Source organism: Cyrtonyx montezumae, unplaced genomic scaffold (genome assembly GCF_038088225.1).
Source record: "Cyrtonyx montezumae isolate F1298 unplaced genomic scaffold, pur_monq_1.0 scaffold_12, whole genome shotgun sequence".
Taxonomy (NCBI): Eukaryota; Metazoa; Chordata; class Aves; order Galliformes; family Odontophoridae; genus Cyrtonyx; species Cyrtonyx montezumae.
This window is the reverse complement of record NW_027071848.1, coordinates 13365696-13381131: the sequence shown is the minus strand read 5'-3', so window position 1 is coordinate 13381131 and position 15436 is coordinate 13365696. Positions and strand designations below refer to the sequence as shown.

At 45.7% G+C, this 15436-nt stretch overlaps 1 protein-coding gene across 3 annotated transcripts in view; it reads left to right on the top strand.

Moving 5' to 3' along the window:
- Positions 1-1053: 1053 nt before the first annotated feature.
- The window catches only part of EXPH5 (exophilin 5), a 32024-nt gene continuing 17641 nt past the window's right edge, over positions 1054-15436 (top strand). For 2 of the 3 annotated variants that reach the window (XM_065730064.1, XM_065730060.1), the window contains exon 1: positions 1054-1271. In XM_065730064.1, coding sequence (XP_065586136.1) covers positions 1153-1271 — 119 coding nt within the window. In that variant the 5' untranslated portion in view covers positions 1054-1152. Of the gene's footprint in view, positions 1272-5238; positions 5359-15436 lie in introns of those variants that run through there. The other variant, XM_065730061.1, reaches the window with a different exon arrangement.

The window sequence follows — 15436 nt, the reverse complement described above, 5'->3', positions numbered from 1 at the left end:
CCATTGTGTGAAGCTCCCACTTCACCCTGCTGTTCACACTGCCTGATTTCCATAGCAGCAAGTGTGCCTACTTTTCCTTACACTTGTGATCACCTCTGCGGTTTGATCCAGAACACAGCCCTTGTTTGAGTAATGTATTACAGCGGTCATTTTAGTACTATTGTTTTGGGTTTAAGGGGCAAGGTTTTGGAGGGGGGCTGCAGGGATGTCCCTGTGGCCAGCAGTGCCCCAAGTCAGAGCACAGCAGCTCCAGCTGCAGCCGCTGCACAAAGCTGAGCTGTGAGGGACTCCGGGAGCACCTCTGGGACAGCGGATTGGAGGGAGGGAATCAGTGCTGTGCAACTGCAGCTGGGGGAGAGGGGCAGAGGGTGGCTGTGAAGGGGTCCAGCTGCCCACCAGGGTGACACCACCACGATCAGGCCACCACGGACGGCAGGCTCATGCTCGGTGCTCATGTCTTTGTGCTGTTCACGCCAGCACAGAGCTGTAGGAGCCAGAACAGTTTCTCGCAGTAACCTGTGATGGGACAAGGGGTAATGGCCTCAAGTTGTGCCTGGGAACGTTCAGATTGGATATTAAGAAAAACCTCTTCTCAGAAAGGGTGGTGAGGCAGTGGCACAGGCTGCCCAGGGAGGTGGTGCAGCCACTGACCCTGCAGGCGTTCAAGAATGTGGAGATGCGGCTCTGAGGGCAGTGGTTAATGGGCATGGAGGGACTGGGTTGATGGTTGGACAGACGACCGTAATGGTCTCTTCCAATCTCAACGACTCCATGATTCTACGATTCTACCCACAGAGGTAAAGAACTCCTTGGCTATTTCCTCCTGAAAACACCCAGCACTGTTAACACAAACCACCGGCTCCGACCCGAGCGAGTGCCCGGGGCGGCGCGACGCAGCCGGTACAAGCTCCCGCCCGCGGGCACCGAGCAGCAGCTCCGGCCGCGCGGCCGCCTCCTCCCCGCCCCGCCTTGGCCGGGCTGGGCTGGAAGGGGCGCGGCGGGCACGGCGGCGCGGTGCGGCAGAGGGCCGCGGTGCGGGCGCGGGCGGGCAGCCGTGGAGCCGGGCTCGGCCATGCGGGAGTCGCGTGGCGCTGCGAGGGGCTCCGCGCCGCCCGCCGCCCTCCGTCCGCCCGGGGGGAGATAAGCCAAGCCATGAGCGCGGCTCCCCAGCGGCCGGACCTCAGTTTTTTAAGCGAGGAGGAAGCTAGGACGATTTTTCAGGTGCTGCAGAGGGACTCTGAGCTGCGGCGGGCGGAGAAGGACAGAGTGAGGTACGGCGCGGCGGGGCGGGCAGGTTGGGGCCGCGGGTCCCGCGCGTTGCGGCGGGCGCAGCTATGGGGCGGCGGCTTCTGGCTTTCGCGTGGCCGCTGTTCCCTCTGGTGGGGGAAACCGCGGTAGAACGGCCGCGCGCCATCAGCGGCGCTCTCTGTGTCGGCAGTGAAAGCAAGGGTCAAGGAACGCGTCAAAGATAGGCTTATCTTTTTAGCTGTTCGAAGGCTCAAGAAGCAGTAATGAACTCGAGTTCAGGGTTTCCGTCTGCCTCCGGCTCTGTGTCTGTGCCTCCATCGGCTGCTGGCTGGCTGTCGTGGCTCAGCCCCTCACAGCCTTCTGCTGCCTGCCCCGCAGCGGGATGGGGAGCAAATCAAAACCGGGAAAGCAGAAAAGAAAAAGAATTTTAGAAAACCTCAGCTGAGTTTTAAAACACGCACTTGCTCAGTACCCACTGTCCAGTGATGCTCAGCCAGTCCCTGAGCAGCAGCTGCACTACAGCCAATGCCTCCAGTATCGCTGCTCAGTGTGATGCTATATGGTATGGGGTATCCCTTTGGCCAGTTTGGGTCTGCTGTCCTGGTTCTGTCCCCTCCCAGCTCCTTGCACAACCCCAGTCCCTCACGAAAGGGGGAGAAGCAGAAGAGTAGCTGACTCAGTGTGATCACCGCTCAGTAACAACTAAAACATTGCAGTGTTAGCAGGAATATTCTCATCCTAAATCCAAAACACAGCACCACACCAGCTACTAGGAAGAAAATTATCGCAGCAGAAAGCAGAACACTGTTGACAAAAAGTGATCTCTCTACATGCAGAGGCTGTCAAATTCAGCTTACGGCATAAGAAGACATTTCTGGTGATACTGTACTGAGATGGAGTCTACTTTAAATCACAGTTGAAGTGTTTATGGTTAAGGCGCCTTACTGAAATGTAGGTTAAAGTCCTGGATCTGTCAAAGGCTTTGTAAGTGTCCTTGGGCAAGCTCTTAATCTCTCGATCCTAATAAATGTACTTTCTTCCTCACTCCACTTGTCTACCTGGTCTCACATAGCCTGTAAGTTCTTCAGGCCAGGGGAGTCCCATCACAAGCAGTCTTTGTGGTGCTGCTACTATAATCTAAGTAATAGCAGTGATGGCCCTGGAGGGCCTAGTCCTGCTGTTCTTATATGGCCACAGCAGGCTTCAGAGACTCCAAATAAAATCACATTTGCTCCTCTTGATCTCATGTGCCTGCCCCTTGTCTCCAAGTCATTACTATTCTGATTATTAACTTTGTACACATTTTTTTCAGTTTGGAGACTTTAAATAATGCCTGAGCACTGCTTCAGCTCACTCTTGTGATGCTTCTGAAGCGTAATTTTCAAGGTTTGACTTATGCCATGAATCCAGTGGGGTGAATGGGAGGTGATGTGCAGTGGGAACAGTGGTTCCATCAATATGACTTTTGTGCATGGAGGCACCAAGGAGAGGTGTGCCCCACTCTGCTCTCAGGCATGCTTTTTATCAACAACCAGTGGGCTTGAGTCTGCTCAGTGGCCGCCTCTGCTTACAGGATAGCATATTCCTGTGTAGACTGATGTGGCTCAGACTGATAGAAGGAGTGAAGAGTTTCCTCACAGACTGCAAATCAGGTTCCAGTGACTGCACTGCCCTTCTGCATGCTGGTTGGTGTCTGACAAGTGAGCACATAGCTGTCTGCAGATTTCTTCAAAGATCAATGAAACACTGAAATCCATTCCCAAATACAACTCACTCTGGAATTAAAAATGAAAAAAATACAGAAACAGGAGACTTTTGTCTTTTTACCAACTGGTTTTGCTGCAAGAATAAGTTCTGGGTTCAAAAGATGAATGCAGGCCGCACACCCTGTCTAACAAATGGCAGTTAGAGGAGTTGATTGTCACACAAATACAAATGTATTGCTGTGCGGCATGAAGCATTTTCCAGTTCCTCCTCAGATGTGTTGAGTTCTCAGCTCAGTAACTGAGGTTTCCAGATTTACAGACATGCTTTTCTTACTTCCTACCTACACTGACAGAAGCCTGATAGAGCTGCTGGTCTTTTTTACCAAGGCAGCCCATGACTCTGAAACAAGGTGCATACAGCAGGCTGCTTTACATGCTGCTTGGTAGAGAGGTTGGACTCAATGATCTCCAGAGGTCCCTTCCAATTCTGTGATTCTGTGATTCATACAGCCCTCTCCAGCTCCCTTTCTAACTCCCCAAGGAGAGGAAGCAGAGGGAGGTGCTGGGCTGTGCTCCTGGGAGCTGATGTCAAGATGGGATCAGCACAAAACTGCCAGACTGGGCATTAAGAAACATTTATGTACTGTGAGGGTTGGTCAGACACTGGGATGGGCTTCCTGGAAAGGTGGCTGATACCCCACAGCTGTCAGTGTTCAAGAGGCATTAGAATAATGCTCTCAACAGTATGCTTTAACATTTGGTTCGCCTGGTCAGGCAGTTGGATTAGATGACCTTGGAAGGTCCCTTCCATCTGAACTACACTCCCTTGTGACCTTTGCAGCACTTTGTGGCATTTCTGTGGGCTCAGCACAAGCTGCAGACCCTACTTGGTGCTCTCTGTTCCCGTTCACCCTGACGCATCCTCTGAGCACCTCCAGCCCTTTCTCTGCTCCTTGGAGTTTGGCAGGCCCCACACCCCTTTGTGAAGCTTTCACGACCTCTCAGTTTTGCTTTTGCCTTTATTCAGAAACAGACTGTGACATGTCGGACCTCAATTTGTTCTTGTTCTTGACAGCTAGCAGTGCTCCTACTGTGTTTTGGGTCGTGGGTTCCCATGACTGCCTTTTTTGTTGTTGTTGTTGTTGTTGTTTTCTCCTTTCTAGTGCCCTCCCGTGGCCGTACTCAACAGTAATACCTTTGAGTAGCTTCTGCAAAGGGATGTAGCTGAGCTTCTCTCACGATACAGGCTCAAAGAGACTGCAGCAGCCAGATTTGGTGTAACTCACATGATTGTACTCACACTGCCACACACTCTGAAATTAACACAGAAACTTAAGAGTAAGTACGTAATGTGCAATTCAAAACAAAAAGTATTAGTTTGGGGCTTGGGTAACACCCAATTACAGTATTCTTGTTCATCAAATCCAGTTTTATTCATAGTACTCATTTGGAGGAAAATTCTTATATAATAAGCATTAGTGTGGGAGAAAAAAAATGAATGGAATATATGGTGTAAATACAGTATTAAATACAGAAGACTAACTCAGTCACAAAGGACTGTTCTAGTTAATGTGGTTAGTGAAACTGATGATCTTGTAGATGCCTGTGGAAGCAGGTTCCTTCTCGCAAATACTCCCATCACAGCCAGATGCCTAGGAGGAGACAGGGAGGCATCCAGCTTGTTCATGGGACACCATTATGTTCAGATGGGTCCCTGGCAGTTCATTTTCCATAAGGATAGACTGAATGCTTGCAGGTAATGACACCCTGGATCAGCTTTCCACACACAATGGAATAGGCTTGAAGATTATGACACAAAAGCACTCCAGATCTCATTTGACTTTCGGTTTCAAGGCTTCAGGGTACACCCAGACCACGTTCTCAGGCTTTATTTTCCAGCTGCTGGGAGCAGAAGTTAAAAAGATTTGACATCTGATATTTGCATGTGAAACCCCAGGTCCCAAAGGCTTAACAAACCTGTAGGTGCTTCTCTGTTTTGTCCTTTCTCCAAGCAGCCAATGGCAGGGTAACCAGGGAGACCGCTTCCAGTCCCTTCAGGATAACACTCCAGAGCCTGGCAGCTTGGAGAGGGACCAGCAGGCAGTCCACTGAGGGACAGTTCATAGCAGTAGGGCATGAAGCTGTGGGATGCAGAGGTGGAGCTGCTGCCTTTAATTTCTGAAAAGCTCCTCCCTCTGCAGCCTGTGGAGAGGCAAGCAGTGCCCAAGCAGGTGTCCTACTAGCCAGCCATGGGGCTGCTCGTCCCTCTGGTTGTGTGAACAGTGCTCTGGCTCAGCATAGAAATGTACCTCCAACTCTGAAATAGCACTGAGAGCCAGGAGAAGAACAGCTGAGACGAGAAGAGCAAGGAGATATGGAGCCAACTGCTTAAAAGGTGCAGCAGGTAGGGGACTGTGGCATGGCAGAGAGGCAGCTGGTTTATTTACATTAGGAAAAGAATGACTAGTTGGGAGTTTGAGCAGCACTGGCTTAACAGAGGATGGATTTAAGCAGGCAGAAGTGCTCAGGAGATGTTTAATTGCTAACTTTTAGGAGATTCTTCTGTATTGTGTAATGCACACTATTGTGACTACATATGGTAGCTCTCTGTCACTTTAATTTATTAATCTGAGAAAAAGAGAATTATTGTTATTTTCAGATGAGATGCTGAAAGTAACAAGCAACTGGGCAGGGAATTGAACCTACCTCCCTAGTTAGCAGCTTCCTGGCTAGATCATGTTTCTAGAAAAAACTAAGCCTGTATTGTGTGAGAAGTGGTTTTGTGTGTGTGCTGTGTCGTTTTGATTTGTAGAAGGAATGGAAAAAACATTAATTTCCAGCCCCAGAGTATATTTTTGTCATCAGCCATTGTTAATGAATTAAAATTGAGGAAAAAAAAAGAGAAAAAAGAGGAAAAGGAAATTGAGCTTTTGGTAGAGAAGAGCTCTCAATCCTTTTGCTTTAATTTGTTATGCTTATTTCCAGGTTGGTTTATGTGATTTTTAATTTGCATATGCAGCAAAGGAGAGGTTTGTTTTCATTTTATCCTCCCATTTAAAGATGAAAGCATAAGAAATTAATTGGGAGAAACATTCAGCATTACTCACTGCTCCTCTCTTAGTGACCCATTGACAGCATATAATTCTTGGGGGAAAGATGAATCTCCTCCTTACTTTGTTCTAGATGGGCACTACAACAAATCATTTGGATGCAGTTATTTTTACAGGAATACAGCTGGTCTCGTTGCCTTACAGCACATCATTTACAGCATCCATCCTTCACTGCAACTAATTCTTCATTGTATTCTCTTCACTGCCATTTGCTCTCTCAGGTCTGACGATAGAAGATGGCAATAAAACACTGCATAGGAAATGTATTTTCCTACTTTTTTTCCGTTCTCTTCATCTTGGAAGGCATTTGTTGCAAAGGTGCAGCTGTACTCAGCCCCCCTCCTGGTGCTTCAGTTATTCTGCAAGCAAGTTATCCTGTCTTGCTTACAGTTTGAGAGCTCTGACATTTCATTCTTTAACCAAAGATTAATTTTGGCACATTCACAGACTCTCAGAGAGTCAGAATAACTTACTGGTGAACAATTTAGATTAGAGCCTCAACTCCTTAAAATTAGAAATAGTTTTTTGAATCAACTCCAAAGTACCCATAATCAGCATGGGTGGGAAGAGCAGGATACCAGGGCACCAGCAGTCGGGAATACTGTGGTTTCGTTGGCGCTCCCTCCCTGAGCAGGGCATTAATAAAGAAATTCTTTCGTAAGAGATACCCCGCCCTTGATGTTCCAGGGCATGATTGCCCTATTGTGCCTTGTTTGTGAAGGAGATGCTATTATTATTTACTCCTGATAATGTGCCACTGGCATGGTTAGTGGTTTGTAAACACTTAGGAAAACAGGTTCTTGAAGCCCCAAAGGGAGAATATGCTACAAGTGTAAATAGAAGCAAAAGTGGCAGAAAACACTGCAATTTAAAAATGTTTTATCAGTTTGGTAAACCATTACTGTCATAAATAATTCCACTTTGAGACTCCCCTTGTTTAGGAAGAGGTTGCTTGCCATAACCAAAGACAAATGGTTAAGTTGCTTATCAAAACACTGCTAGAATTTTTCCTCATGGCTGTTTTTGAATGGTAATAATATGTTGCGGAGGGACTTGAAAAGGTGACTTTACATGGCTGAGGAAGGGCAAGTGGACTGCAGGCTGTGGTGGAGCAGCAGCAGAGCAGCTGCCATTTTCTGTTATGCTTTTAGCATTGTAGGTCTGTTCTGTCTAAGGCAGTGCCCAATGACTTGGTTCATGTTTAAAGAGCAGGGTTCATTGGCTGCCAGGTCTCTGGTCTCCTCTGTTCATGGTAAACTTTCTTCAGTGTTGTGACAGGTTGATCCCTTCCTCCAGAGCTGTGCACTTGTTTGTGTTTGGGGACAGGAGGCTTTTACAGCATGTGTGGTGGCAGAGTTATACCCAGGAAGACCATAAAAAGGTGTTACATTTGGAGGAGCTCATCTGGTTATGCATCCATGCATGTCGGCCAGGTGTTGCTCCCTGGAAGCCAGGGTTGCCGAATCCATCAGTGTCCTCATGGGGCTGTCAGGATGGGGCCTCGCCACCACAGCCTGTCCCATCCTGAAGCTGGGGGCAGCCCCAGCCCATTGCCAGATAAGGCTATCATGACACAGCAGGGCTTAGTCTGGGCCATGAATTCACACCAGGTCCAGGATCAGTCCTGGTGATGCTGGCTGGGGTTGGATGTGGCCCAGTATGGCCAAGTAGGCCGAGGTTGACGTGGCCAGCAGGGGCCATGCAGCGATGTCGGCCTGGGGTCCAGGCCTTGCACAGCAGGGTCGTGGCCTTACATAGACACAGCTAGGACACATCTGGGATGTGGCTCAGGCACAGCACAGTAGGACAGCTTCCACTTAAAAGCAGATCCCAGGAGATGGAGGGACAGCCCTGGCTGAGGCGTCTGGTTTGCTTCACAAGAATTTTCTTGTAGGCCACCAGCTCTGTACTTCCCAGCATTTAGACAGCCAGACCCACAGGAGTGGGAAGGACATGGTCAGAGCTCTTCCATCCAGGCTCATTCACACAGGGGTGTTGTGACAGGGTAGGTGCTGTGTCATGAAGTGTGTGTTTTCAAGTGATAAAGTATAAAAATGGAAAACAGGTCATTGTCAGTGATGATTATTACTGTATGACTGCTTGCTGATGTCATTTGGAATGTCAGACAGATGAGACTGAAGCCCAGAGTTACCTTTAAGCATGTGAGTAGGTAGCTTCTAAGTCCAAGCTTAATTAAGAAAGTGGAATTAATTTGGTTTCGTCCACCTGGATAAATTGACTAGGTCACAAGAATAAGTAGATCATATAAGTGACAGCAGTAGGTGCTAGTGCAGAAGTCTGATTCTGTTAAGTTTTTCCACAAAGCTGTGAATCAAGTAAGGACTCGTGCACCTTGTAGGATGCCTATGTGCATACTAGGTTTGAGTTCTCGAATAGTAATATTTCCACATCCTCGGCAGCGTCTGCCTCTTCCACAGCTGAAGTCACTGGTTCTCCAAGAGGTAACGCCTGTGAAGTAGCCTGTGCTACCTGTTGTTACCTTAAAGAACGGGATGAAAATTGGTCTGTAATGAGCAGCCCCGGAAGGACCTCAGAAATGTTTTCATGTTCTGACATTTTGTATATTCTCAGTGTCCTGAACAGCTTCAGGTCATTGCATATGTTTCAGGAATATTAAAATTGTTATACCACACAGTGAAAAAAGTGTTGCATAGAACAGGTCCACTTCACTGTTCCAGTACAGGCACAGCTGTGCACCACTGTTTTCAGGTTATGTGTGTACTGTAGATCTGTGAAAGATGGCAATGTGTGCTGGAATACACACCTTAGCAAGGGTCTCAGCGGGGTTGTGCTGTCCATGGTGAAGGCTGAGGTGCTTAGTTTATTGGGCTTCTGATGTATGTAAAGTGGAGTCTTGGGAGCATCTAGACAAGCAGCACTTGCATGTGTTGTTTTTGTGGCATTTGGAGAAACTTGACTAACAGTTGGGAGCAAAGTCCGTTGGGCTGAATGTCAGGGCTTCAGCTGACGTTCAGTGATTTGTGTCAGATACTGTTTTGACAACATTTGTAGGATGTTGCATGCATCTATTTCCTTTTCACTTTTGTTAGTGATTTATGTATACCAAGTTTAATTATCCCTTACAGTCATTTTGTTCTCTGAACCTAATTTTCAAATCAAGTGGAGCTTCACCAAATGGAGTTTGAGCCTTTGGCACAGATACTTGGTTTTCTTCTGTGTTCTACAACCTTTGCAGGACTTTACAGTCTAAAGAACAGACCTCAGTTCAGAATTTCCTGTGCTAGTTTTTACGTTTAAAAATGATTTAATTTCCTAGTGCTGGTAACCTGAAACTTTTTACAACATACAAATTTCATATACAAAAGGTATTAAATAAAGCAGGGGAAAATTGGAAACATTTCCTTGAGACTTGTGCATCTAAATGTTCATATTAAAAGTGTTTCTAATCCTTTTTTTGTAGCTGGACCATTCTGTTAACACTGTTAAATGTAATAAACTGTACATACAGGCCTGTATTTCAAATTCCTACTTGGATCTATGCACTTCTCATCAGTCTTACCTCAAAAAAAAAAAATTAGATGTGTATATTGGTACCACAGTTGCCAAACACATCAAAAACACAAAATAAAAGCTAAGAGTAAATGATGAAAAGTACAGTCTATTTTTACTTTATCATATATAAATTACACACAATTTAATTTGTGCTTGGAATAATCACCCAACTGTATTACTTCTGCTTGATGTATCTGTGGTATCCTAGCTAAGGAATTCCTAGCCAAGCCCCTGGGAGAGCTGCAGCAGCATGACTAGAGGTCTTGGTGTTCTGTTCCTTCCTTTATTGTAGTCTTCAATGAACTTAAATATATATTTGTATCTACTTTATGTATTTATATTTAAATTACTAAAAGAATTAGTTAGATTTATCTATTTTCTGAGATGTGATAAAATGGAGATTCTAAGGCTCTGTAACAAGGGCTGTGTAAGTATATAATATATATCAGTGTTATATTTCCAGATGAAAAACATCCACTTTGTCAAATTTTAGAGTCTTCATCCATTCTTATGACCACGTTCCTGAATGTAAGGCAGTGTAAACAAGGCTTTTGTTGTGTTGTAGTAACACATAAACAAGACATGCACATGTCATAACCTTCTGTATTTCTTGCTTCAAGTGTATGAGACTCTGCACAGCTCCCTGAGGTTGCAAAGGTGTATTTTGAGATTGTTAGGTTTCAGGCTTAGCCCTGTGCCAACAGACATCTAAGCCTAGGAAGTACTACTGCTTCGAGAGAGAGGTCAGGTGCTGGAGCAGGCTGCACAGGGAGGTGGTGAAGTCATGGTCCCTGGAGGTGTTCAGGAAATGTTTAGGTGTTGTACTGAGGGACGTGGTTTAGTGGGAAATACTGTGATAGGTGGATGGTTGGACTGGACGATCCTGGAGGCCTTTTCCAACCTTGGTGATTCTATGATTAGATCTGTAGTCTGCAGATTTTAGAGCCCTGTCCTGGTCCATTGTCCAGAAATTTACTTACAGAGGTGGGACCTTTGTCTTTGTTTGCAACCAAGTTCCATTATTCAGCATTCTCATCTGGCCTGTTTCTTTTGCCTTATTTTCTCTTGTATTGTTAACAAGGAAAGGTTTTGAATAAAGAAAGTAATGCAGTAACATAAAAAAGGCATCTACATTGTATGTCTTTGTAAAGCAGTTAAAATTTATAGCTGAGCTGTAAATTACTTACAGAGATGACTGTCTCTAAGCATGCTATCAATATTTGTAAAAGGTCCCACAATCAACTAGCAGCTCTACCCTGGAAGAGTAAATAGATTTACTGTTAATCATTACCTTTGAATTAAACTGGGACACCTAAGAAAACCAGATTCCCAGCCTCACAACCCGTCTACCCTTCCAGTCTTGGTGCTATCTCTTCAAGCAGATTTGTCTCAGGTTTCCAGACATGCATGAGCCCCACTGATAAAAGATTCACTGCATGTGTGTGACACATGGTATTCATCTGTATTTCTGTGTAAGGCTTCCAGGACAGAAATTCAGGAGCCCATAACATACTCCTGTCATGTAAGGTCTTTGGATTTAGACTTCATCTATCCCTACTATCAAATCAGAAACTTTGCATGGAGAATTATACCTGTTGCACTTATTAGCATCTACTAGTGCTAATGGAAATTCCTATTAATGAAGTCATCTCATTGGAGATATTTATTACTACAATTCAGAAGCTATGTGGCATGCTTTAAAGAATGATGGGTAGCCTTCCTTTCCGTTGCATCACGAATTTGTTTTGTTATTACCACATAATATTGGCAGGTAGCTTGTGAGTGTTGGCAGCATAATAAAGTAATGTTCTTTACCTTGCCCATCTGATCTGGACCTGTCGTTTTCAGAGATCGTAAGTCACCTGTAAAATGTTCTCAGCTTGGAGCTTCCCCTTGTTGTGAGCTTCACAGAGAGGAAGCAGCAGAGAATCAGCCCAGCAGAGAATGGAGCCTTGCTGACGGCTGTGATGTTACGGGCAGTATTTGACCTCATTCACTCTTGTTGACCAGCTGCCTAAAGGACAAAAAGCTTTTTTATTCTAAGTATTTATAAACTCGATGAAAAGATGTATCCTTTCAGCCTTCTCTGTTCCAGTAGGACTGAAATAATATTTTCGCTGTAAACCTGGGGCAGCTGCTGCAATAATGGCTTATTGTTAAAAGCAATGTTTTGGAGCTTTGTTACAGCTCGTTACGCCCTCAGCTCCTGTGATCTCAGTTTGCAGTGCTCTGTGCTTTAGAAACTCCATGTTATGAAGACAGTCATTGAGCTCCTGATTCTGGAGTGTTAGTTGAGAACATCTGATTCCATTCTGTGCTCTCACCGTGGGGACAAAAGCTAGAGATGGAAATGGAGTGTTGGATTCAGTGAAGGAGAACAGCAACTAGAAGAATCTGCAGGATATTTGTTATGTGTAGTTTCACGTGAGGAATTATTACCATGGCAAAAAACAACTGGAACTTCCAGCCCATGTACTCAAGGTAAAACATGCAGACATAAGAGAAACTGTGAATTGCGGACTGGAAAGAAGTGTTCAACACACAGGAAGAGTCTGATGGTAATGTTTGTGCATGCTGATAATCCCACTGTCTTTGTGGGTTGAGTGTTACCAGTGCTGCTGACTGCCTTCACTCTGAGAGTTCTGAAGCTCTGTGAAGTATCACAGAAATTTTACAAATATATTCGTGTATTAAAGAAAATTCCTGGGTCATGTATTTTGTTGTTGGTGGTTTGGTTTTTTTCCTGCTTTTTAATAAATAGAAAAGAGGTGGGAGTACAAGGATTTTCCTTTGAGCAAACAGGATGAGACTTCAATTAGAGCACAAGAAATGCCCCACCTTTAATGCACATACATCCCTGGCTGCGTCCCTGACACATATAAGCAGACATAATGTGTGGCTCTGCTGTCCATTGTCAGTGAATTGCTGTGGGGACAAAATGGCATCTGCTGTTTGCATCTGTCTTCTTAGTTAGCCCTACTTGCAGCTTGAAAGGGTACTACTACAGGGTGGATATCCAAGTTGTGTACACAAGTGGTATGTTTGTGTCCACAGGACTTCTCCCTCATAAAATGCACAGTCTGGGAGGGAAAAACTACAGAGATTATTTCCCTTTTTACTCTCTCCCCAATTCCTTCTCTTGGTTTTGCACATTTTCAGTGCCTAAATATTTAGGGTGATTGTAAGCTGGCATCAGTCAGTTGGGACTGGAAACATACCCGCATAGTTCAGTGCCGGGCTGTGAAAGCTCTCCCCTGCCCTCGAGGTGATCCTCGCTTGGTATTTGCAGTTCCTCCTCTCCGTCCTGCAGTGTCACCACTAGGTGACTCCCCAGCAGCTGCTGCAGGCAGTGAAAGTCGGTCCTTTACGTTTGGTGGTATTTGGGTTATGGTTGGACAGAAGAGCTGAACCCAGACACTCTTTGGTCTTCCTTGTTGTGGCTACTACTCTTTGCCCTTCCTTATGTTTAGTTTTGTTGGTCAGATAGTCAGACAAATATGATTTCTGAAGGCAACTTAGTGTGTTAATAGGTGTTGTAAAACCAATGCATAACAAATAGCAGCAGCAATAATGAAAGTGAAAAGTATGAAGAAAGCAATCATTTGGGAGAAGAGAAAAACAGCCTAACTGATGTATTTGCATCAGCCTGAGTTAGATTCAAGCATTATTGCCAGTGCAGTGTTTTGTTAATCCAAACAGGGAAGACCTTGATTTTCCAGAGAATGCTTAACTCTGCACACATATAGGGCACTGGAAAGAGCAAGCAGCTTTTGGGTTAGATCTTTCTCCACTGTCTTGTCATGAGTGCAACCAAAACGTTGGAGTCAGTTTTCCTGTCTGATTCATGTACTTCTTTATACTGTTTCACGTATAATAATAGAGACTATTTGCTTTATAGACATTAGCCAAATAGCAGTAAGAAAGAAAAACAAAAGATTGCTTTGATGAGAGTAAAAAAACCTCGAGCTGCAGAGAAAGAAGTCTGCCTTAGAGAATAGTCCTTCTGTCTGTCTGACGCACTAGGAAACAGTATCTGGGCTCTCTGTATGCTTGTTTCTCTTCCTGGCAGGATTAACCCCATACAAAAGCTTCTTTGGGACCTTGGAAATGGAACGTTGGGGTTCTTTGCTATGATATGTGAAACAGGAGATAACTGTTTTGTTTCTTGTAGTTATTTCAGCTCTGGTAGTCTTTGATGTTGTCAGTAATACTTTTTTTTTTTTTAAGTAAGGGGACAACTTTAAGGTACGTCTTCAAATGATATTCTTAGAAAATTAAATGGAGCAGTAAATATTGTGTACCCATTTTAGAGCTATCCAGGGCTGTGATAACAGCCATAGTTGTCTAGAACATTGACTGGCCATATAAATGGTAAAGATCTGAGCTCAGGCTTGTGGCTTTAATGCCCACAGCAGTGGGAAGGTGGGAAGTTGAGCTGAAATATTGGAAAGTACCTGCTTCTTCAGGCACTGTTCTTTAGCATCTCAGACCTCCTCACTGGCAAAGTGAGGAATATAAACAAAGTAAAGACACGGGCTTGTTTTAGGTGCCTGGTTCATAGATCCCGCTGTAGTTGCTAGCTTGTGCTTTTGGCCCTGGTTTGATGTGCAGCCCTTTCAGCTTTAGTCTTCTCTGACCAAGGACCTGGATCTGGGCAGTAAACCCCGGTGTGTTGGCAGTCCAGTGTGTGTGGTTCTGCTGCTTGGTGACTGTACCAGCTCTGCTGTGTCCTGGGTGTATGGGAAGAGTCACAGGGGGCGAATCCTGCTTCTGCTCAAACCAATGACTTCTGCTTTGACAGAAGTGGGATCGAGTTCCCTCTGCAAACAGCGAAGATGCCCCACATGTCCTGTTTGGCAGTCTGGTTTCACTGCCTTGCATATTTGCATTTTACGCTTATGTACGGCATGAGAATGGTAGAGAAGAGACGTTTCCTCTCACAGCAGCAACGACAGCCCCTTGTTATCCTAACAGGGAGCGGCAGATGGCTGCAGCTCATTCCACAGTGTTTGTATGATAACGCACATAGAAGTCTGATGCATGCACCCATGTAGGTTAACTTTTCCCTAGAGAAGTCTGCGTAAGAAATGCTGGGACACGCTTGTGCCAGGGAGGAAGAGATGTTTTGAAAAACACCACGGAGGCATTGCAGTGCTGGAGTGTCTCGTTGGTTCGGGTGTTGTGTGGGTTCATCGATGGGCAAAGTTAGAAAGGCACAGCCGCTGAGCTCACGCTGGATTGCAGCCTGCTCTGCTTCGTGGCACGGGCCCCTCGGTGTCACCTGGGACGGGAGCTGCCTCTAGTCCTTACCGGCAGCTCTCGGGGTGTCCTGCCGGCCACAGCAGGCTGCCCCTCCCGGGAGGAAGCGGCTCTGTGTGAAAGGAGGGGAGGGATGAATGGAGCAGGTGGGGTGGATTCATACCTTTGGTGCAGAGAGTGCTTAGGTGTTCAGGCACTCCTAGGGCACAGAGTCTCAATATGCAATTTGCACTCCAGGTAACAACAGCACTGCCTCAAAGGCAAGTTCATTGCAATTCTGACTGCAGATAGCATCTCCTGTTGTAATTGTTCCTCCAGTCGGGCTTCCCTGGTAGTTCGTGGCCACGAGGGGCGTGCAGAGCTGGCGCAGCGGGTACAGGGTGCAACGATGCGGTTTGGCTGGGAGTCACTGCGAACGAGAAGTGTTTAATAGTCGTACAATACTCCAATTACACATGCATTAATACTGCTCTGTACTCACTTAACTGTATATATATATATATAGGGTTTCATATGTGGGTGTACCACACACAGCCAGTTTCAAAAGTTTATTTCGTGTGCTGGTGATGACAGCGCCAT